Source organism: Eleutherodactylus coqui, chromosome 1 (genome assembly GCF_035609145.1).
Source record: "Eleutherodactylus coqui strain aEleCoq1 chromosome 1, aEleCoq1.hap1, whole genome shotgun sequence".
Taxonomy (NCBI): Eukaryota; Metazoa; Chordata; class Amphibia; order Anura; family Eleutherodactylidae; genus Eleutherodactylus; species Eleutherodactylus coqui.
Window position 1 is genome coordinate 56,043,313 of NC_089837.1, and position 25,341 is coordinate 56,068,653.

Sequence of the window (25,341 nt, forward strand, 5' to 3'; positions counted from 1 at the left end):
TGGAGGCGGCGGCGGCTCTCCTGGGTCTCTGGTGTGGCAGAGTGGAGGCGGCGGCGGCTCTCCTGGGTCTCTGGTGTGGCAGAGTGGAGGCGGCGGCGGCTCTCCTGGGTCTCTGGTGTGGCAGAGTGGAGGCGGCGGCGGCGGCTCTCCTGGGTCTCTGGTGTGGCAGAGTGGAGGCGGCGGCGGCTCTCCTGGGTCTCTGGTGTGGCAGAGTGGAGGCGGCGGCGGCTCTCCTGGGTCTCTGGTGTGGCAGAGTGGAGGCGGCGGCGGCTCTCCTGGGTCTCTGGTGTGGCAGAGTGGAGGCGGCGGCGGCTCTCCTGGGTCTCTGGTGTGGCAGAGAGGAGGCGGCTCTCCTGGGTCTCTGGTGTGGCAGAGAGGAGGCGGCTCTCCTGGGTCTCTGGTGTGGCAGAGTGGAGGCGGCGGCGGCTCTCCTGGGTCTCTGGTGTGGCAGAGTGGAGGCGGCGGCTCTCCTGGGTCTCTGGTGAGGTGAGGAGGTGGAAGCAGCTGCTGCTCTCCTGGGTGTCTGGTGTGGTATACAGGAGGCAGTGTCTCTCCCGAGTGTCTGGTGCGGAATAGAGGCACCGGCGGCTCTCCCGCGTGTCTGGTGCGGAATAGAGGCATCGGCGACTCTCCCGCGTGGCTGGTGCGGAATAGAGGCATCGGCGACTCTCCCGCTTGTCTGGTGCAGAATAGAGGTGGCAGCGGCTATCCCAAGCAAGAAAAAGCTGTTCTGTTTTGCAGATGGGTTCTCCGCTATACAGCGGCACTTGTTCCCCCGCCGGACCCAACCCACTGTGAGGGGCTCAGTGCATCGGGTTTTGACATGTACCCTGTTCCCCGAGCTCCAGGGCGCATCCTGCAGTCCTCAGCCGCCCACAGAAGATCGCTTCTTGGTTACGGGATTCATAAATCCCGTCTCCAGGAAGTGATGGCTCTGATTGGCTGAGCAGTGCTCCATGAACCTATGTGATGGCTGTGCTTGGTTCATCAAGCGCTGCAATGATTGACTGAGCAGTGCTCGAGAATCAATAACAGCCATCACGTTGTGGAGGTGATATTATGAATTGGCCAACCAATGTCGCAGCTTAGCCAATTTATAAATTCCGCTTCCACAACGCGATGGCTGTGATTGGTTCACTGAGCGCCGCATTGATTAGCTGAGCAGCGTTCAAGAATCAATCACAGCCATCACTTCCTGGAGGCAGGATTTACAAATCCCGTAACAAGGAAACGATCTTCTGTTGGCAGCAGAGTACTGCAGCAAGCGAGCTGGAGCGCCAAAGGGCAGCGGGAGGGCCCGGACTGAGCCGGCTAGGTAAGTATAATAAGACAACCCCCCCGAAAATAATACCTAGCGCCTCTTTTGGGACAAAAATTAATCTAAGACAGGGTCTTATTTTCCAGGAAGCACAAAACTACTGTACACTCGCGGTGGTGGGACAACAGCAGGATTGAAAAATTAAACTAAATGGAAACAATAAATAAACTGTATGTGGGAACAGCTGGAGCGCCCTCTACTGCTATGCGGTGAGGTGAAGAATGATTTGTCAGCCCTGTTTTCACCTAGCTGCAGAGATGTAGAACGGTTGTGTAAGAAACCATACAGAGGAGGCTGATAAAATATATTGCAAAAATGCTTAGAATCGCTCATTCTCTACAAGTGACAAACATGGAGAAAGCCATGTTTAATCGGCTGCTCTGCAGTGAGCAGAGAACCAGAATGTAGGGATACAGCTATGGAGAGAGAACGTCCTCCAACACTCAGCCCTTTATGCGGAATTGCACATTGCTATATATCATTTGAACACCAGGTGGCACCATCATAAGTAAGAATGTCATAACTTCACTGGATTAGTTTATGAACAGCAGTTAAATAGCAAATTTCCTTTTCTGTTTATGATTCATAGAATGAGTATATTTGATTGTGGGATAATCTCTTTAATAGAGCGTAGCTCCGGCTCTGATAGCACAGCGACTCTATTAGCTGGATTGTTATTTGGAAAGTTTATGAGGTCTACAATTAACTCAAAGGTGACTACTCTCACTTGGCTGCTTCCACAGAGTTCCATACAGTGCATCATGGACTTACTGGTGAGAAGAGACAAGGGACTAGGATCCCAGTACTAGTAACTGGTGGAAGACCCCGTGATCTATGATACTGTAAGTCTGACTCACCAGGCCAACCATCAGCCATAACACGGACACTGAAACACGCCTGCATTACAGCTGTCCAAATGAGGTCTCAGACTGCTATCAGAGATGCAGATGTCCAAGTAGGAAGTATCAGCAAGATTCTATGCATTCACTTCCCTGTACTACAGATTATATAGAAAGTCATATATAATCTGGTGCAGAGGAGGTGCCGGCAGCAGTGGCTCTCCTGGGCTTCTGGCGTGGAGGACAGGAGGTGGGGGCAGCTCTCTTGGGTGTCTGGTGTGGCATACAGGAGGCAGTAGCTCTCCCAGATGTCTGGTATGGTACAGAGGAGGCGGCGGCCGCTCTCTCGGGTGTCTGGTGTGGTACAGAGGAGGCGGCGGCCGCTCTCTCGGGTGTCTGGTGTGGTACAGAGGAGGCGGCGGCCGCTCTCTCGGGTGTCTGGTGTGGTACAGAGGAGGCGGCGGCCGCTCTCTCGGGTGTCTGGTGTGGTACAGAGGAGGCGGCGGCCGCTCTCTCGGGTGTCTGGTGTGGTACAGAGGAGGCGGCGGCCGCTCTCTCGAGTGTCTGGTGTGGTACAGAGGAGGCGGCGGCCGCTCTCTCGGGTGTCTGGTGTGGTACAGAGGAGGCGGCGGCCGCTCTACCGGGTGTCTAGTGTGGTACAGAAGAGGCGGCGGCCGCTCTACCGGGTGTCTGGTGTGGTACAGAAGAGGCGGCCGCCGCTCTACTGGGTGTCTGGTGTGGCACAGAGGAGGCAGCGGCCACCGCTCTACCGGGTGTCTGGTGTGGTACAGAGGAGGCGGAGGCCGCTCTCTCGGGTGTCTGGTGTGGTACAGAGGAGGCGGCTGCAGCGCTGACCTCTTTATCTTCCCTCCCCCGTGTATAGAAGCTACAATTCTCTATTTCTCTACCCACCGACTTGTAAAGTCCCAAGTGCTTCCACCACTGGGGGGCGTACAATATAAGAAAGGTTTTTATTGGTAACGTTGTATTGGGGCAAATTTAATTATTCAAATAAAATGTTGCAATACAATTCAAAACACAGGTACTAAATACCAAAATCCTTCCTTGCCCTGCAGTTTACTACAGGCCCTGGCATGCTGTGCCAACCTAGGACACGAACACACAGATTTTCTCTGTATGGACTGGGCTTAAACTGGCCAAAGCTTCTTTTGTTCCTCATCAGAAGAAGGGCACCTGGCTCTAACGCGATTGTCTCACTGCAACATGAGCTCCTCCCCCACGTGCCCTTTTCTAGAATGAAGTGTTTACCACTAACAAATGAGTAAAAATCAAAGTGTTTTGAGGAACAGATTTCCAGCGATTGGAAGGGATTTTTAATAGCATTGATCTAGTTTCACCGTATCAATGCCCAGGTGAGGTTGTGCTTTGCTTGAGTATTCTAGAACTTCATTTCTACTGCAATAGTTAAAAGCTCAGTAACAAAAGTGCAAATAGTTCATTAAAAAGACGTTAATAGATTTCTATGTTCTCAGCCATGACTTGCTGGTGGTGCAGCAGAGGTCACAGTAGTGTATATTTAGTAGCCATATGGAATACATATCCACTATGTAAAGCACCATTTGTCCTGGAGGATCCTGTTGCTCCTGTAGTTTTTGCTTGTCCACCTTTGCCATGCCATAAATCCAGTCTCCAGGCTCCCCTCCTCATTCTGTCTCTGTTGTAATAGAAATCAGCACTCCATGCACTGCTGGGCTTCTGCTCAAACACAACAGGCGGTCTGACAAAGCAGGGCTGCAGTGTAAAGTATGATGGAGGGAAAAGTGCAGCATTCTGAAGCTCTGCTGGCTGACTAATACATAGTGTGGAACAAAGACAGCAGGGAAGCATTACCCATTGGTAGTAACTTACACCTGCTTCAGGTTTACAGGATCATAAAAAGTGTAACTTATAGGAAACTATGGGGTCACACACTCATATCCCATTGTAAAAACTCAGACACCACAGTCCATAACCATCCAGGAGGACTGGATCGCGGGCGTCATACATGGATGAGGTACAGGCCTGCCCCTCTCACGTTGCATCTTGGCAGGTAAGTCACAACACTGGTAAAGGACTTTGCTGTGAATGTCACTTGGAGGCTTGTGTGTGTCTTGGAGGTAGATCAAGGTTGGTCCCAGGGATGACAAATTCTCCTTCTCCTTCGATGAGAGGGTCCCACTGGTTAAAGTCTTTCTGGAGCCCTAAGTGATAAAATAAAAGCAGAACTGAGAAACTGGACGACATGAAAACCTTTATGAGACCAGCACAAAAACATATGGACCTTAAGGCCTCATGTCCACGGGGAAAATCAGGCCCGCTACGGATTCTCCATGGAGAATCCGTAGCGGGTCCCTCCTGCTCCGCGGACATGAGGCATAAAAATAAGAATAAACTTACCTCTCGCCCACTCCGGATCTTCCCTTCGCCGCGGCGTCATCTTCTCTGCGTCGCGGCCGGATCTTCTTTCTTCGGCCCGGCGGATGTGCATGGCACGGCGGCTGCGTGCCGCGCGCATGCGCCGGCCCGAAGAAAAAAGATCCGTCCGCAACGGAGAGAAGATGGAGCCGCGGCGAAGGGAAGATCCGGAGCGGGTGAGTAAATTCCGGATTTTGTCTCCCGCGGGGCTTCCATAGGCTTCAATAGAAGCCTGCGGGAGACCCGCACGAAAATGGAGCATGGTCCAGATTTTTTCATGCTCCATTTTAAAAAAAATCACTTTTATTGACCATCCGCGGGTATTTATCTACCCGCGGGTGGTCAATGCATCCCTATGGGATGCGGATCCGCGTGCAGGAGTTAAAATCCGCTGCGGATTTTAATTCTTCTTTTGCCCATGGACATGAGGCCTTAGGCATCCGCCGGGCCGAAGAAAGAAGATCCGGCCGCGACGCAGAGAAGATGACGCTGCGGCGAAGGGAAGATCCGGAGCGGGCGAGTGGTAAGTTTATTATTTTTATGCCTCATGTCCGCGGGGCAGGAGGGACCCGCTACGGATTCTCCATGGAGAATCCGTAGCGGGCCTGATTTTCCCCGTGGACATGAGGCCTTAGGCCCAATGTCCACGGGCGGATTTGATTTGTGGCACCTGTGCAGGAGATCCGCAGATCACGCCGCCCATACGGATGCATTAGCATCCGCAAACTTTTTAAAAGCATGCGGATGTCATTCTCTCTTGGCGTGTGGATAGCAAGTGCGGGAGAAAATCGCAGCACGCTTCATTTTTCCACAGATCCTGCACGGACAGCTTTCAGTGAAGTCAATGAAAGCCGTCCGATCCGCAGCTAACACTGCGGATGTGCCGCGGTATCCTGCGAGAAAACAGGAGTTTTAAAAAATAAACAGCACTGCGCATGCACTGACCGGTGTGCCCGGACACATCCGTCGTGCTGAAGTAAGAAGATCTGGAGGAGACCCGCGCTGGATCTGGAGAGGTGAGAAAATGTCCAATGGCTGTGGGTACTGGCAGATTCTGTGCGGGATTCTGCACTCAGAATCTGTGCGTGCCGTGGTTATGGTTCTGCATCTGGGACGTCTGATCCTGTAGCTGTCATATAACATGTAAACGCATTTATCTAAGCTGTAGGTTTCACACTTCTATCTGTGGCTGCCCGTTTTACCATGTTCTTGAATGTCCCTGAAAGAACGGAACGGCGTTTGATTCATTTCAATGGGACTACCAGAGATTGAACGTGACCGTTTCCAGCAGTTCTGCTGAGCTGAATGGAGTGGCGCAGTGCACATGCTCCACAAGCACTCTGTCTGTCTGCTAGGACCCCGTCCAATCAGGTAGTTATTCCCTATCCTCTAGATGGGGATACATTTATTTTGTGGGATCTCCCCTTTAGTGTAGAATTCAGATTTGAGGCTCTGTTCCATTCAGTCGTAACTTACAAGAAGATGAGTACGGAGCCTTCCTTCTGAGACGTACTGCATTACCATGGTGGCAGGTGCGTGTGTCAGTATTGCAGTTTATGATGTGCACAGTTATATTCATGGGGCGTTAAATTTGCCCCTATTAATGTTCTGGTACTCACCAAGATGCCGCTGTAGGAAGGCTAGCGTAACGTTAATAATTAAGTCCATCCCCACGTACGGATCAATTTCTCCTTTCAACTTGAATATTTTCCCAATTAGGTAACCGGTCAGAAAGGTGAAGTCTGGAAAGCTCTGGTGGACGCTGCCCCTACACAGACAAGCCTTAGTCACTGTATATAACACCACAATGGAACTGGCCAATAAAAGGGGTTGTCCCACCATTAAAAAAATCTGTTGGGCATGAAACAAAAAAAAAAAAAAAGACAATGCTTGCCTCTCTTCATCCCTCGGGAATCAGCTGAGCAGCTCCAGCACCTGATATGTATGTCCGGCGGAAATCAGAGACCGAACCCCTGACATCATGGCGCCCAGGATATGAGCGCTGATGCCAAAAGTTTGGGACTGTGACGCTCTGATTATCTGCAGCGGTCACCCAACCTCTGCCAGACGTACATATTGGGAGCCTGAGGGGCTCAGTTGTATCCTGGGGGCTGAAGAGAGGTAAGTAGTGTTGTTTTTTTTATGTTTTACACCGTGCCCAGCTATTACATTGTTCTTGTTTATAGTGGGACAACCCCTTTAATGACAAATATTAACTACATAAGCTGTAAACGAAACCTGTCACCACCATCTTGTCCTAAAAACTGTCACCAGCTGGCAGCTTATCAGCGGTGCAGCCTGTTATCAGTCGGCAGATAAGATTCTTTCAGCTCGTATCCTGCTGGTAGTTCAGAGCGGGACGCGAGCTGTAATCGTGAAGAATACAACTGTCTGCATATGCAGAACAGCTGTATTGTTCGCCGAGTGATAGCGGCGGTGTCCCGCTCTGCCTGCATAGCTCTTTAGTAAACTACATGGCTACTATAAAGTATGCAAAGATGATCGCTCAAAACTGTCACTCAAACTATCATTTGAGCAATCATCTGTCAGTGTAAATGGGGTCTAAGGCCAATGTTAGAGGAGAGGCCAAAATTGTCAAATTATCAAGAGTAAGGGGGTGTGGTTAGTCCATGGAACAGCATGACTCCGCTGCTCATGTGCATACGTGTACCTCACTGTGCGGTCTCATTAGGAAAAGAGATAGTATTAGAAGCGATTGGCAGGCCAACAAAGTCAGTTTTGGAGGTGAGATGGTGGCGACAGATTCTCTTTGGTGCTGAATAATTTATTAAATGGTTTCAGAAACACAAGTGAAAAACCATTTAAAGGAAATTGTACCGTCATCTACATAACAGTGATAATAAACCATAAACTGCAAGACAGCTTAATTCAGCATGACTACTGCATTACAGCTACTGTAACAGAAATGAAGCCAATATAGACAGTTATAGCTCAGTTTCAAATTCAATTACAGGGAATTAGAACGTGGTGACAGATTCTCCTTAGAGGGGTTACCCCATGAATCACTTCATACTAATATGCTGAGGTGCTGCTAAAGGCAGTTTTAATGTAATCTGTAGTGTTTCTAGCACAAAAAATACCTTTTCATAATTTCTAGATTCCAAATGTCACCTTTGGTGCTACTGCTCATGTTTGGGATCAGTCTCCTTTCCTCATATGCAGCACAGTGCATAACGCAGCTGCATGGGACTGGGGGCGGAGCTTAAAATGGTAATAGCGAGCTAGATGGGGGGAAGGAGTTAGGAACGGAAGAAGAAGGAAGAAGACAGGAAGAAGAACAGAAAGTGAAGAAACGTGGAAGAGAGAGGACAGAGCCGGGCAAGACGAGACAGACTGAAACCGAAGGCAAGAGAAGAAGAGAAAGAACAGAAGCAAGCGACTGACCAGCGGAGGACGGGAGATACATCGAGGAGTTTCACAAGAAGAGAGTCGGAGGACAAGCGAAGAAGAGAAGTGAGATGGAGGACCTGAGGGCTCGGATCCAGGCGGCGGTCATGCAGGACAGCACCGGCTGGCTTGAAGAACTGCTGTCGAGCTGTAGGACGGCCGCGGGAGCGGCGGAGCCGGAGGGACCCGGAACGCAGCGGAGCGGAGCCAGCGAAGTGCCGCCGGAAGCCGAAGAGCTGTCACGGGGAAGACCGCAACGGAGGAAGCAGCCGCCGGCGAGGCTCAGCCCGAGCCCAGCGACCAAACGCTGCAGTCAACGAACCAGCCAGGGAGAAGAAGGAGCAGCAGGAGCCGCGAGCACCGCGAGCACCAGAAGAAAAATGGCGCCGGATTCAAATCGGGTGGCGGGAAAGTGGCCGGCCACGAGGCAGCGCTCACCGCTGGCGAGCGGGCGCAGAAGAAAAGACAATCGGCCGTCAGCAGCAGCTGCAGCAAGCTCCGCACCGTCAGAGCAGCGCGCGTCCAGGCGCAGGACGTCGCAGAGAGGGAGAGGTGAGCCAAGGAGAGACGGAGAAGAGAGGGAACACGCGGGGAGGGCGCGTACCCCACCAAGATGGCGGATCACCGCGCCGTCACAGAAGTAGAGCGCGGCGATGCACAGAGTAGGCGAGCGAGGGAGCAGCGTGGGGGGTACAAGTCAGGGGGAAAAATACCACAGGCGGCGGCCCCCTTTAGCACCCCCACCAGCAGCGCTGCAAGCAGCCCTGGCCCCACTGAGGAGCCAACGAGGGGGGCTAGCTCATTCTCGGGGTCCCGCAGCCGACCCCTGAGCCCCACACATCTAGCCGCTCGGGCCATAGGCACAACCGGGCCGATTATTACCCCGGGAATAGAGCGGGAGCTTCTCAATTTCGCATCCAGCAGGCTGCGGTACACGCTACCCAGATGACAAGCGGACACGCTTCACAATTCCCACCACCCACTACTGCCATACAGCGCCGGTGTTTTGTTAATCCACGATACCTTGACCCACTGCTGCAAGAAACTCTGGGTTATTCGTCCCAAACGTCGGATAATCGCGCTAGCAGTAGCCGCCAAGGTCAGGGCGCCAGGCGTAGGCAGAGGGATAGAACCAGAGCGCTAAGACAGGAGGCCAGGCGTTCCAGGCAGATAGAGCAGGCAAGCAGAGCTTCGAGTAGCAGCAGCTGCAGGGCGCGAGGAGTCAGCAGGGCAGATAGGAGCAGCTCAGAGGAAGAGATACGGCGCTCAGAAGAACAGTGTCAGCCGCTTAACTCACAATCTATGCAACACGGAAAAGACCACAGAAGCAACAGGAATCAAGGCCTTTCGCAGGGACGGTCAAGCAGACACCAGCCTGGTTTGGCACAACCGCAAAGGGCGCAGGAGGCTACGCGAAGGGTCAGTCGGCAGCCCACGCCCGAGCACAGGATCCGGAGGAGGGAGACAGCAAGGACATCACCCTTGGCATTGCCGGAGGTCGGTCGAGCTGGTGAGTCATCATTGCATAATGCTTGGTGTAAGGTGATGGATCCCGGGAGGGGCGCGGATAAACAGGATTTGGTCACAGTGTTAAAGTCGTTGTTGAGCAAGGTGGATACGCAAGAAGGGCTTTAAGTGTCCTGTGGTTCACCAGGGGGCAGAGGCCCGCCTGTGAGTAATGTTTCTGGAGGCTCAACATTGTGTACAGATGGTGACCCAACGGAAGGTTTAAGATATGCTGATTCTATGTTTTGCGGTGTTGCCCCTCTGGGGGTAGATTTGGCTGATGATGTTACGGAAAGGATCAAAAAAGGCTTATATGTGGATATTTGGTCTTTGCTTTCAGCGGACCATGTTATGGTAGACAAAGAACGGTTGTCCGAACGTGGAGTGGAGAAAAAACCAAAAATCGCTAAAACGTTCGGGAACTGGCTTTAAGCTTATCTGGTTTTGGGTCACGTAGTGTGTCAGCATCAGCCGAGTAAAGGACCGGAGTTGATGGTTTATTTAAACACCATCTACAGCGCCTACAAGCTGCACGGTGGGTCAGCTTGGTGGCGCTATGATGAAGACTTCAGATGGCGGGTATCGGGAATGAGCCACATAAGCTGGGCCACAAAAGCAACTGATGTGTGGATCCAGCTTATTCTGGCGCAACGGCCCGCCAGAACGTCCTTTCCTACCGGAGCCGCGGGAGGCAGGCAACAGCCCCCCGCGGCAGCTCAGAGACCCAATGGCTTTTGTTGGCTTTACAACGAGGGCCATTGCAGGTTTTACGCTACCTGCAAATTCCGACATGAATGTTCGGTTTGCGGGGGCCAGCATGCAGCAATTCGCTGCTTCAAGAAACAAAGATCGTCTGCCACAGTGGGCGGTGCCGGTGGAGCGCCGAACCCCAGTGAGAAGCCGGGTCCTGGATCTGTGGTTAGACAAATACCACATGAAACAGGCAAAAATTCTTAAGTGCGGTTTTTCAGAAGGTTTTGTTATTCCGTTTGTGTTCACCCCCGCGTCTATGTTCGCCCCCAACTTAAAATCGGCATTAGATAATATCCAATTAGTAAAAGAAAAATTGATTAAAGAAGTGGAGCTGGGCCGCATGGCCGGCCCTTTCGAGGTACCGCCTTTGACGAATTTGCGGGAGTCACCATTGGGTCTAGTACCCAAGAAAGAAACCGGGAAATTCCGTTTAATTCACCACCTATCCTTCCCAGCCGGCGATTCAGTTAACGACGGCATATCAAAAGAACAGGCAATGGTCTCGTATACGTCGTTTGACTGCGCGGTTCGTATGGTCAGGGCGGCGGGTAAGAGAGCTCAGCTAGCAAAGACAGACATTGAGTCTGCTTTTCGCTTGTTGCCTGCGCACCCCGATTGTTTCCACCTCCTTGGGTGTCGGGTTGACAATCAATTTTTTATAGACATGTGTCTGCCGATGGGATGCTCAATTTCATGCTATTATTTGGAATTGTTTAGTTCTTTTTTGGAGTGGTTACTCAAGTAGGAGACGGGCATCCCATCGGTGATGCATTATTTAGATGATTTTTTTGTTTGTGGGCTCGGAGAACTCGGGTGATTGCGCGTTCTTGCTTAAAACTTTCCAGTCCCTCATGCGGCGGGTGGGGGTCCCGTTATCAGAAGAAAAAACAGCGGGCCCCGTAACCCGGATCACCTTCCTTGGAATCGAGATTGACTCTGAGGATATGATGTTTAGATTACCGTTGGAAAAAGTAGCCCGGTTGCGCCACGTGGTCATTGAGGTTGCCAGCTGCAAGAAGGTCACTTTGCATCAGATTCAGAGGCTGGCAGGCCTGCTCAATTTCGCATGTAAAGTTATCCCCATGGGGCGGGTCTTCTCGAGAAGACTGATGTTAGCTATGGCGGTGGTACGGGAACCCCATCATTTCGTTTGTGTAACACAGGGGATGAGAGCAGACCTACATATTTGGAAAGTGTTTCTGCAATCCTTCAACGGCAAGTTATGTGCCCGATGGAGGAGGTGTTGGGTAGCGACATCTGCTTGTTCGCGGATGCGGCCGGAGCGGGAGGTTTTGGGGTTATCTTTAACAATCATTGGTGCAGGGAACCCTGGCCTCAGAGTTGGTTGGATAGGAAATGGACCAAAAATATTACACTATTGGAATTTTTTCCGTTGGTGGTAGCGTTGGAGTTATGGAATTCGGAACTTCAGGACTGTAAAGTTTGTTTCTGGTCGGATAATGTGGCTGTGGTTAATACTATCAATAAACAGTCCTCGGCTTCTCCACCCGTATTGGCTTTGTTGAGACATGTGGTTTTGAGGCGCCTGCAAAACAATATATATTTGCGAGCCAGGTATGTTCCAGGATGTGACAATGGAGCGGCTGACGCACTCTCTCGTTCACAGATGGAGGCGTTCAGGGAGCAGCACCCACAGGCGGAGGCCGAGGGGGTACGATGCCCCCCTCACTTATGGAGTCTGGCAGAGCAGAGGTGATGAAGCTGGTGGAGGCATCGGTCACGTGTGCAACCTGGAAGAGTTACAATTCCATTTGGTTGGATTGGTTATCGTGAGCAGGAGGCTGCGTGGTCGAGGGTGAAGGGGCGCGAGCGGCCACTTTGGATATGTTGTTAGCTTTACGGAATAAGCGCCTGTCGGTCGGAGCAGCTAAAAAACATCTATCGGGTGTAGCTTTCTTGTTAAAACTACATGGAAAGGCGGACGTCACGAAGGAGTTTATTTTTCGACAAATAATACGCGGTTGGAAAAAAGATAAGACGCGCATCAATAGACGACGGCCCATTACGTTTTCCCTGTTATTTAAGCTATTAGAGTTGTTGGAAAGCGTATGTGTTAACAGTTCGGAAGCATTACTATTCAGAGCGGCCTTTTTGGTGGCGTTTTTTGCGGCATTGCGGATTGGAGAGCTGGTTCTGGCAAGTAAAGATAAAGCTGGCGGATTGCGACACAACGACGTAATTTGCTCGGGAGAGTCGTTGCGAATATGTATCAGAAAGTCCAAAACGGACATTTATGGCAGAGGCGAGTTGATAGCCGTTAACAGCCTGGGCTCCAAGTGGTGCCCGGTAAGCACGGTACGGTCTTATATGAGCTTGCGTAATATTTGTGACCAATTTTTTGTACACTCCGCGGGCGTTCCCCTTACACGGTTCCAGTTTACGGCGGTTTTTCGTTCAGCTCTACGTAAAGCAGGTTTGGATGCGTCCGAGTTCGGTACGCATTCGTTCAGAATAGGCGCGGCAACCATGGCAGAAGCACATGGTATGCAGGAAGAGGAATTAAAACGGCTGGGTAGATGGAAGTCGCAGGCCTATAAATCATACATTAGACCGGACTTAATATTATAAGAACATGAAGGTGTTATTAGTTTGGCCATGTTATGGCGTGTTTCGGTTTGGTTGGTTCGGGGTCTTTTCTCTGTTTTTTCTGTGTTTCAGCTGAACCATGGAAAGTCTGGATTATCGGTGATTCCTTCGTGTATTGGGCGGAAAGGAGGGCAGCAACTCGGCCATTAGGAAGGAGCTTAGGAATGACGGATACGGTGGTAAACTGGCATGGAATTCGAGGTCTACAATGGCCTAGGTTGCTGCAGATCGTGACGGAAATTAGCAGGTGGACCCCCCGGAGAGTCATTCTGGTCATGCACGCCGGGGGGAACGACCTAGGAAAAATGAAAATGGGCGACTTACTCGTCCTAATAAAACAGGACATGCTCTGATTCAGGGAATGCTTTCAAGAATCCGCTCTGGTTTGGTCGGACATTATCGCCAGGAGATGTTGGAAGGGAGCCAAAAACCCCGAAGCGATCGAAAATGTACGAAAGGTGGTTAACTAGAGGATATCTAAGTTTGTACAATCCCTAGGAGGGATTGCTATACGCCACTGGGAGTTGGAGGACAGAGAGAGAGGTGGGCTGAGAGATGATGGAGTAATAATAATAATAATAATAATAATAATCTTTATTTGTATAGCGCCAACTTATTCCGCAGCGCTTGAGTACACCTGAATGACGTGGGTTTGGACACATTCCTGTCAGGACTGCAGGATGGCGTGGAAGCCGCATTAGCTCGGGTCCGTGGGGTGGGGCGGAATGCGCCGTAGGCGATACGGCGCATGCCGTGTGGCCTCAACTTTCCATGCCGGATAAGAGGAAGGTTTACAAGCCCAAGGAAAGCGGGCTTACAAACGTCCAGTGGAACAGTAAAGTTAAATCAGTTAAAGTTAAGCGGGTTGTAGCATGGGAAGGGTTATGGAGTTAAAATAGTTAAGAGTTAGTAGAGGTTAAATCTTTTAATAAAAGCTGTGGCCTACCCCACATTTACACAACAAGAAGTTTCTGCGTAAGTTTTTGTTATATGGTTAAGGGAGCGTCAGTCAGGTTGATGCCCCCAGTCCCTCTGGCAGGCAACAATATAGTCCTTTCTTACTCCACCTGCAGAAAGAGTCTTCTCAACCAGTGGTGGATTGGCCATAGGCTCCACAAGGAAACCGCAGTAGGCCGGTCTGGTCAGGAGACAGATCAGATAGGACCCACTGCAATCCAATGGGCTCAGTGCAGCTGAATTATGGTAAGTCTAAGATGCAGCACTTGCTACAGACCCCACTGGCTCAGGGAGCAGCTGTAGGCTAGCTGCGGTGGGGTACCTTTTTATTACAGAAAACAGTGTGACTGCGTAGCTTGAGGGGGTGCTAGCGCCTGTGTCATCATCAGCGGTGTCTCTTCTAATTTAAAGAGTACCTACACTTTTTTAATGTACAGAATGGGCGATTCTAAGCATTTTTGCAATAGGTTTTATCAGCTTATTTTGTACGTTTTTCTTACAAAACGCCTCTTTATGCAGCTAGGTGAAAACAGGGCTGAGAAATCAGCCTTTACCTCACTGCTTAGCAGTAGAGAGCGCTCCAGCTGTGTCTGTTCTCTCTAGGACACATACAATACTAGTTTATTAATAAATGTCTCCATTTTATATCATTTACATTCAGTCCTCCTGTGTCCCCATCAGCACGGTAAGTAAGGAAAAGCTGTTCTGTGTTGCAGATGGCTTCTCCCCTATACAGCAGCACTTGTTCCCTGCCGGACCCAATCCACTGTTGGGGGCTCAGTGCATCGGGTTTTGACATGTACCCTGTACCCCGAAAATAAGACCAACCCTGATTTTCAGGATTTTCGGGGAGGCTTGAAATATAAACCCTACTCTGAAAATTAGTCCTAGCTGCATTACATAAAAATGCAATTGACTGAGCCTGCAAAGTAGTCTGAGTCCCCCTGCTGCAGTTCGGAGCTCCAGTGTGTGTCCTGCAGTCCTCGGCCGCCCACAGAAGATCACTTCCTGGTTTCGGGATTCATAAATCCTGCCTCCAGGAAGTGATGGCTCTGATTGGCTGAGCATTGCTCGAGAACCAATCAATGCAGCGCTCCATGAACCTATGCGATGCCGGTGATTGGTTTATCAAGCGCTGCATTGATTGACTGAGCAGTGCTCGAGAACCAATATCAGCCATCTTCTTGTGGAGGTGATATTTATGAATTGGCCAACCAATTTATAAATTCCGCTTCCACAACGCGATGGCTGTGATTGGGTCACTGAGCGCCGCATTGATTAGATGAGCAGCGTTCAAGAACCAATCATAGCCATCACTTCCTGGAGGCAGGATTTACAAATCCCGTAACAAGGAAACGATCTTCTATTGGCGGCCGAGTACTGCAGCAAGCGAGCTGGAGCTCCAGAGGGCAGCGGGAGGGCCCGGACTGAGCCGGCTAGGTAAGTATAATAAGACAACCCCCCGAAAATAATACCTAGCGCCTCTTTTGTGACAAAAATTAATATAAGACAGGGTCTTATTTTCAGGGAAACATGGTACTACTGTACACCCACTGTGGTGGGACACATCGGGGGCAACAGGAGGATTGAAAATAAATTAAATTAAATGGAAAAATTAATAAACTGGTACTGTATGTGGGAGCAGCTGGAGCGCCCTCTACTGCTATGCAGTGAGGTGAAGACTGATTTGTCAGCCCTGTTTTCACCTAGCTGCATAGCTGTAGAACGGTTGTGTAAGAAACCATACAGAGGAGGCTGATAAAATATATTGCAAAAATGCTTAGAATCGCTCATTCTCTACAAGTGACAAACATGGAGAAAGCCATGTTTAATCGGCTGCTCTGCAGTGAGCAGAGAACCAGAATGTAGGGATACAGCTATGGAGAGAGAACGTCCTCCAACACTCAGCCCTTTATGCGGAATTGCACATTGCTATATATAATTTGAACACCAGGTGGCACCATCATAAGTAAGAATGTCATAACTTCACTGGATTAGTTTATGAACAGCAGTTAAATAGCAAATTTCCTTTTCTGTTTATGATTCATAGAATGAGTATATTTGATTGTGGGATAATCTCTTTAATAGAGCGTAGCTCCGGCTCTGATAGCACAGCGATTTTCCATTAGCTGGATTGTTATTTGGAAAGTTTATGAGGTCTACAATTAACTCAAAGGTGACTACTCTCACTTGGCTGCTTCCACAGAGTTCCATACAGTGCATCATGGACTTACTGGTGAGAAGAGACAAGGGACTAGAATCCCAGTACTAGTAACTGGTGGAAGACCCCGTGATCTATGATACTGTAAGTCTGACTCACCAGGCCAACCATCAGCCATAACACGAACACTGAAACACGCCTGCATTACAGCTGTCCAAATGAGGTCTCAGACTGCTATCAGAGATGCAGATGTACAAGTAGGAAGCATCAGCAATATTCTATGCATTCACTTCCCTGTACTACAGATTATATGGAAAGCCGTTACTTCCAAAGAAAGTGACAGGATATCATTCATGATGGCCCAAAATCTAAATGGTATTTATGGTAGTCTGCACCATGTACATTAATTGTGAATCCAGCAAAACACAAGTATACACTTACTTGATTGTGATCATCTTCCTCTCCACCCTGGTGGAATCCATCTTCTTCATGAGAAGAACGTTATCCACCCACTGAAACTTCTCAGAGTTCACGAATAGGACGGGCTGATGGATAGTGGAGAATATCTCATCTCTCAGAGAGTACATCCAGGCATCCAGTGCCACCCCACACCTAACACCAACATATAGGACAGTCAGACTTCACATTCTACTACCTCCTATGTACAAGGATATAACTACTATAATACTGCCCCCTATGTACAAGGATATAACTACTATAATACTGCCCTCTATGTACAAGGATATAACTACAATAATACTGCTCCCCTATGTACAGGAATATAACTACTATAATACTGCCCCCTATGTACAGGAATATAACTACTATAATACTGCCCTCTATGTACAAGAATATAACTACTATAATACTGCTCCCTATGTGCAAGAATATAACTACTAGAATACTGCCTCCTATATACAAGAACATAACTATTATAATACTGCCCCCTATGTACAAGAATATAACTACTATAATACTGCTATCCATGTACAAGAATATAACTACTATAATACTGCCCTCTATGTACAAGAATATAACTACTATAATACTGCTCCTATGTACAAGGATATAACTACTATAATACTGCCCCCTATGTACAAGGATATAACTACTATAATACTGCCTCCTATGTACAAGAATATAACTACTATAATACTGCCCCCTATGTACAAGGATATAACTACTATAATACTGCCCCCTATGTACAAGGATATAACTACTATAATACTGCCCCCTATGTACAAGGATATAACTACTATAATACTGCTCCTATGTACAAGGATATAACTACTATAATACTGCCCCCTATGTACAAGGATATAACAACTATAATACTGCCCCCTATGTACAGGAATATAACTACTATAATACTGCCCCCTATGTACAAGAATATAACTACTATAATACTGCCCCCTATGTACAAGAATATAACTACTATAATACTGCCCCCTATGTACAAGAATATAACTACTATAATACTGCCCCCTATGTACAAGAATATAACTACTAGAATACTGCCTCCTATATACAAGAACATAACTATTATAATACTGCCCCCTATGTACAAGAATATAACTACTGTGATACTGCCCCCTATGTACAAGAATATAACTACTATAATACTGCCCCCTATGTACAAGAACATAACTACTATAATACTGTCCCACATATACAGGTATATAACTACTATAATACTGCCCCCTATGTACAAGAATATAACTACTAGAATACTGCCCCCTATGTACAAGAATATAACTACTAGAATACTGCCCCCTATGTACAAGAATATAACTACTAGAATACTGCCCCCTATGTACAAGAATATAACTACTAGAATACTGCCCCCTATGTACAAGAATATAACTACTATAATACTGCCCCCTATGTACAAGAATATAACTACTATAATACTGTCCCCTATGTACAAGAATATAACTACTAGAATACTGCCCCCTATGTACAAGAATATGCCTCCTATATACAAGAATATAACTACTATAATACTGCCTCCTATGTTCAAGAATATAACTACTATAATACTGCCCCTATGTACAAGAATATAACTACTATAATACTGCCCCCTATGTACAAGAATATAACTACTATAATACTGCCCCCTATGTACAAGAATATAACTACTATAATACTGCCCCTATGTACAAGAATATAACTACTATAATGATCTTTTTATTTAAAACTTGCAACAAAATTATTACAATATACTAACTATAAACACATAAGAGTCAACAACGAAAACAGAACATCAGAACAGAAAAGCAGAACGAAATAAACTTCAGACCAACCGCACAGAAGTTGGTACCCGGATTCTCCTCCAGTTTATACTATGTACATTGTTTCTGCTCTTAGTCTTTACACTGTTCCCATTTATAGAGCAGACTCTCAAAACTCATTTAAGTCACTGGTCTTTCTTGCTTTTCCTCCTCCGTCCGCTGCTGTCACCTGCAGAGCCCCATCTTTTGGTGGACACTGATGGTTGAGGTTCCTCTTCCTGAAGATCATCATCAGAGTTATGTAAAGAGACACATTCTTTCTCTGACTTCTCCTCTGATTCTTCTCCCAGCACTCCATACTGTCCGGAAGTTATGGCCGGCACCGGCTGATACGGGATTTTCTTTGCAAATTCTGCTCGAAAAATCGCCGCAGCAGTTTTATTCTTTCTTTTCACCGCCTGGAACCCCTCTTGATCCACAGAGGGGCGTCTGGGCCTTGCGGCTCGGTCAGGGGGTTCTGTAGCCTTACATGGCTGCTGTTCAGGTGATTTAGCAACAGGTTTACTGGATATTTTCTTCTTTTCATGAGGTTTCTCTTCAATAGCTGGTGCTTGTAGTACAACAGGGGATATTTCACTTCTTACAGCAAGGATTTTTCCTTTTCCATCAGATGCATTCTCGGTGGCTGGTACTTGTACTGTAGTGGGAGGACCATCCATCTCTCCCTCTGCTGGTACTTGTAGTGCAGCGGGTGAGTTATCAGTCTCTAAAGCAGGGTCACTGGTACTTTGCACTACATTAGTATTAGGACTGTTGGATTCTGGGGCTGTATCTGCTCTTGCGGCGACATCCTCTTTACCTTCCTCCATGGGCTCTATGCCGATATCATCACCTCCTTTATTATGCTCTGCATGTGGACACTCCCGGAATGTATGACCTGCTCCTAAACACAGGTTACAGATGACGGGTCCTCTACAATCGCTTTTTGAATGTCCAAACTCTCCACATAATGAACACTTGACTCGAGAGCAGTTGAAAGCGAGGTGTCTGCCCCCACACCTATGACATAGACGAGGCTGACCAGGGTAATAGCATATTCCTCTCTCTGAGCCTAGATAGAAGGAGTGCGGTAGATGTCTGGTCACACCATTGGCTCGCTCTAATTGGATCTTTACAGTGTATCCACCATTCCAGATTCCCTCCTCATCATAGATTTTTTCTGGATAGTTCATGATCATACATTGCCTACTCAGCCAGTGCTCCAGATCTGCCAGCGCCACCACCTCAGACTGGAACAATATAGTGGCCCTCACCACCTGAGGCTTGGACAGCTGGATCACCTGCAGATACTCCCAGATTGACTGTCCCCTTGTGTCATTATATATACTCCAAAATGCATCCAAGTCATATTGCAGCTTAAAGCTGATGTCGTAGATCCTGCTGGAAGGGATATGGATCAGAGCGTACACCTCAGAGGCTTTAAACTTCATAAAGTCTTTTAGGAGACTCTTCCCAATGTACAGTCTGGAGGGAATGTTCTCTTCTGGCCCTGTGTACTTAATCCTGACAGCGTTTCTCCTCTGTGGTGGAGGGGGAGCTGGCTTTGTGACATTGGAGAATAGTCTGTTGAATTGTGGACGGTCAGCAAAGGGATGAGTGCCTGACCTTTCCTCATCAGCAGGCTTACTGACTCCTGATTGATCTGCAGACACACCTGCGGTGGTTTCACACTGTCCTGCAGACACACCTGCGGTGGTATGAGACTGTCCTGCAGACACACCTGCGGTGGTATGAGACTGTCCTGCAGACACACCTGCGGTGGTATGAGACTGTCCTGCAGACACACCTGCGGTGGTATGAGACTGTCCTGCATATTGCTGTACACACACCTCTGCGGATGGCTGAGAACCTTCACAAATCTCCACCATATCTACTCCGGACAATGCAGTTGTCTCTTCACTCATTATACTGCACGGTGTTTCATTTACAATGTCAGTACCTGAAGCATACACCAGTTTACTACTTGCATTCATTTCATCAGCACTGCAAACAGAGTCCTTTGCAATTAACCCCTTATTGGCTGTCACATTTTGCTCCTCAGTATTAGCAGCATTTTCAGAGTCTGATAGCTCAGCTCCCATACTCAGTGACCCTCCAGGCGCTGCACCCGCACATCTCAGAGGGGTTCCCTGCTCCACCATACCATACACAACATTATAATCAGTACCTTTTTTCTCAATGACTTCTTTAATCTTCATATTTTGCACTCTGGCCTCCCTCTTCATATTTTGCACTCTGGCCTCCCTCTTTTTCTCCATTGCCCAGTTTTCTACTTTAGGTATTGCATTTGCTTCTTTGTCTAGTCGCTCCTTTAATATAGCGAGCTCACGTGTGCAATTATCCAGGCACTCACACTTCATCAGCTTTGTCTTTGCATCCGTCTCTATCTTAATCTCTTCTCTTAACTTCAAAATTTGTCTTTCCAGTTTAAATAAACTTTTCTTAGTCACTTTCATACTCAATCCAAATGCTTTACATGATTCAGTAATCTCACCAGCCACCATTTCCTGGTTACCACTTTCTTGATCTCCATGCTGCAAGCCACACTCCAGGCTCTGGGCTCTCCCAGGATCGTCAGCCCAGCTGCACTCACTTCCTCCTGGGTCAGAGGCCATGCCTCCTCCCTACTGGGAGCTCACAAGCACACGTCTATCCTCTCCTATGGACAAGAATAGAACTACTATAATACTGCCCCTTATGTACAAGAATATAACTAGTATAATACTGTCCCACATATACAAGAATATAACTACTATAATACTGCCTCGTATGTACAAGAATATAGCTACTATAATACTGCCCCCTATGAACAAGAATATAACTACTATAATACTGCCCCGTGTACAAGAATATAACTACTATAATACTGCCCCGTGTACAAGAATATAACTACTATAATACTGCCCCGTGTACAAGAATATAACTACTATAATACTGCCCCGTGTACAAGAATATAACTACTATAATACTGCCCCGTGTACAAGAATATAACACTGTAATGCTGCTCCTATGTACAAGAATATAACCACTATAATACTGCCTCCTATGTACAAGAATATAACTACTATAATACTGCCCCGTGTACAAGAATATAACTACTATAATACTGCCCCGCGTACAAGAATATAACACTGTAATGCTGCTCCTATGTACAAGAATATAACCACTATAATACTGCCTCCTATGTACAAGAATATAACTACTATAATACTGCCCCCTATGAACAATACTGCCTCCCATGTACAAGGATATAACAACTATAATACTGCCCCCTATGTACAAGAATATAACTACTATAATACTGCCCCCTATGTACAAGAATATAACTACTGTAATACTGCCCCCTATGAACAAGAATATAACTACTATAATACTGCCTCCCATGTACAAGGATATAACTACTATAATACTGCCTCCTATGTACAAGAATATAACTACTATAATACTGCCTCCCATGTACAAGGATATAACTACTATAATACTCCCCCCTATGTACAAGACTATAACTACTATAATACTGCTCCCTATGAACAATACTGCCTCCCATGTACAAGGATATAACAACTATAATACTGCCCCCTATGTACAAGAATATAACTACTATAATACTGCCCCCTATGTACAAGAATATAACTACTGTAATACTGCCCCCTATGAACAAGAATATAACTACTATAATACTGCCTCCCATGTACAAGGATATAACTACTATAATACTGCCTCCTATGTACAAGAATATAACTACTATAATACTGCCTCCCATGTACAAGGATATAACTACTATAATACTCCCCCCTATGTACAAGACTATAACTACTATAATACTGCTCCATATGTACAACAATATAACTACTATAATACTGCCCCTATGTACAAGAATATAACTACTATATTACTGCCTCCTATGTACAAGAATATAACTACTATAATACTGCCCACTATGTATAAGAATATAACTACTATAATACTCCCCCTATGTACCAGAATATAACTACTATAATACTGCCCCCTATGTACAAGAATATAACTACTATAATACTGCCTCCCATGTACAAGGATATAACTACTATAATACTGCCTCCTATGTACAAGAATATAACTACTATAATACTGCCTCCCATGTACAAGGATATAACTACTATAATACTCCCCCCTATGTACAAGACTATAACTACTATAATACTGCTCCCTATGAACAATACTGCCTCCCATGTACAAGGATATAACAACTATAATACTGCCCCCTATGTACAAGAATATAACTACTATAATACTGCCCCCTATGTACAAGAATATAACTACTGTAATACTGCCCCCTATGAACAAGAATATAACTACTATAATACTGCCTCCCATGTACAAGGATATAACTACTATAATACTGCCTCCTATGTACAAGAATATAACTACTATAATACTGCCTCCCATGTACAAGGATATAACTACTATAATACTCCCCCCTATGTACAAGACTATAACTACTATAATACTGCTCCATATGTACAACAATATAACTACTATAATACTGCCCCTATGTACAAGAATATAACTACTATATTACTGCCTCCTATGTACAAGAATATAACTACTATAATACTGCCCACTATGTATAAGAATATAACTACTATAATACTCCCCCTATGTACCAGAATATAACTACTATAATACTGCCCCCTATGTACAAGAATATAACTACTATAATACTGCCCCCTATATACAAGAATATAACTACTATAATACTGCCCCTATGTACAAGAATATAACTACTATAATACTGCCCCTATGTACAAGAATATAACTACTATAATACTGCCTCCTATGTACAAGAATATAACTACTATAATACTGCCCACTATGTATAAGAATATAACTACTATAATACTCCCCCTATGTACCAGAATATAACTACTATAATACTGCCCCCTATGTACAAGAATATAACTACTATAATACTGCCCCCTGTATACAAGAATATAACTACTATAATACTGCTCCTATGTACAAGAATATAACTGCTATAATACTGCCCCCTATGTACAAGAATATAACTACTATAATACTGCTCCCTATGTACAAGAATATAACTACTATAATACTGCTCCCTATGTACAAGAATATAACTACTATAATACTGCCCCCTATGTACAAGAATATAACTACTATAATACTGCCCCGTGTACAAGAATATAACACTGTAATGCTGCTCCTATGTACAAGAATATAACCACTATAATACTGCCTCCTATGTACAAGAATATAACTACTATAATACTGCCCCGTGTACAAGAATATAACTACTATAATACTGCCCCGCGTACAAGAATATAACACTGTAATGCTGCTCCTATGTACAAGAATATAACCACTATAATACTGCCTCCTATGTACAAGAATATAACTACTATAATACTGCCCCCTATGAACAATACTGCCTCCCATGTACAAGGATATAACTACTATAATACTGCCCCCTATGTACAAGAATATAACTACTATAATACTGCCCCCTATGAACAAGAATATAACTACTATAATACTGCCTCCCATGTACAAGGATATAACTACTATAATACTGCCTCCTATGTACAAGAATATAACTACTTTAATACTGCCCCCTATGTACAAGAATAATACTACTATAATACTGCCCCCTATGTACAAGAATAATACTACTATAATACGGCCCCCTATGTACAAGAATATAACTACTATAATACTGCCTCCTATGTACAAGAATATAACTACTATAATACTCCCCCCTATGTACAAGAATATAACACTGTAATACTGCCCCTATGTACAAGAATATAACTACTATAATACTGCCCCCTATGTACAAGAATATAACACTGTAAGACTGCCCCTATGTACAAGAATATAGCTACTATAATACTGCCCCTATGTATAAGAATATAACTACTATAATACTGCCTACTATGTACAAGAATATAACTACTATAATACTGCCCCCTATGTACAAAAATATAACTACTATAATACTGCTCCCTATGTACAAGAATATAACTACTATAATACTGCCTCGTATGTACAAAAATATAGCTACTATAATACTGCCTCGTATGTACAAGAATATAGCTACTATAATACTGCCTCGTATGTACAAGAATATAGCTACTATAATACTCTCCCCTATGTACAAGAATATAACTACTATAATACTGCTCCATATGTACAACAATATAACTACTATAATACTGCCCCTATGTACAAGAATATAACTACTATAATACTGCCTTCTATGTACAAGAATATAACTACTATAATACTGCCCACTATGTATAAGAATATAACTACTATAATACTCCCCCTATGTACCAGAATATAACTACTATAATACTGCCCCCTATGTACAAGAATATAACTACTATAATACTGCCCCCTATATACAAGAATATAACTACTATAATACTGCCCCTATGTACAAGAATATAACTACTATAATACTGCCCCTATGTACAAGAATATAACTACTATAATACTGCCTCCTATGTACAAGAATATAACTACTATAATACTGCCCACTATGTATAAGAATATAACTACTATAATACTCCCCCTATGTACCAGAATATAACTACTATAATACTGCCCCGTATGTACAAGAATATAACTACTATAATACTGCCCCCTATATACAAGAATATAACTACTATAATACTGCTCCTATGTACAAGAATATAACTGCTATAATACTGCCCCCTATGTACAAGAATATAACTACTATAATACTGCTCCCTATGTACAAGAATATAACTACTATAATACTGCTCCCTATGTACAAGAATATAACTACTATAATACTGCTCCCTATGTACAAGAATATAACTACTATAATACTGCCTCCTATGTACAAGAATATAACTACTATAATACTGCCTCCTATGTACAAGAATATAACTACTATAATACTCCCCCCTATGTACAAGAATATAACACTGTAATACTGCCCCTATGTACAAGAATATAACTACTATAATACTGCCCCCTATGTACAAGAATATAACACTGTAATACTGCCCCTATGTACAAGAATATAGCTACTATAATACTGCCCCTATGTATAAG

General features: G+C 45.7%; 1 protein-coding gene across 3 annotated transcripts in view; it reads right to left on the minus strand.

Annotated features, from left to right (window-relative positions):
- Positions 1-3,109: 3,109 nt before the first annotated feature.
- PLA2G7 (phospholipase A2 group VII) overlaps positions 3,110-25,341 on the minus strand; it is a 77,938-nt gene continuing 55,706 nt past the window's right edge. For all 3 annotated transcript variants that reach the window (XM_066596374.1, XM_066596383.1, XM_066596366.1), the window contains exons 9-11: positions 16,406-16,576; positions 6,192-6,340; positions 3,110-4,358 (exon numbers count right to left, since the gene is read on the minus strand). In XM_066596374.1, the coding sequence (XP_066452471.1) occupies positions 4,246-4,358; positions 6,192-6,340; positions 16,406-16,576 (433 nt within the window). In that variant the 3' untranslated portion in view covers positions 3,110-4,245. The remainder of the gene's footprint in view (positions 4,359-6,191; positions 6,341-16,405; positions 16,577-25,341) is intronic.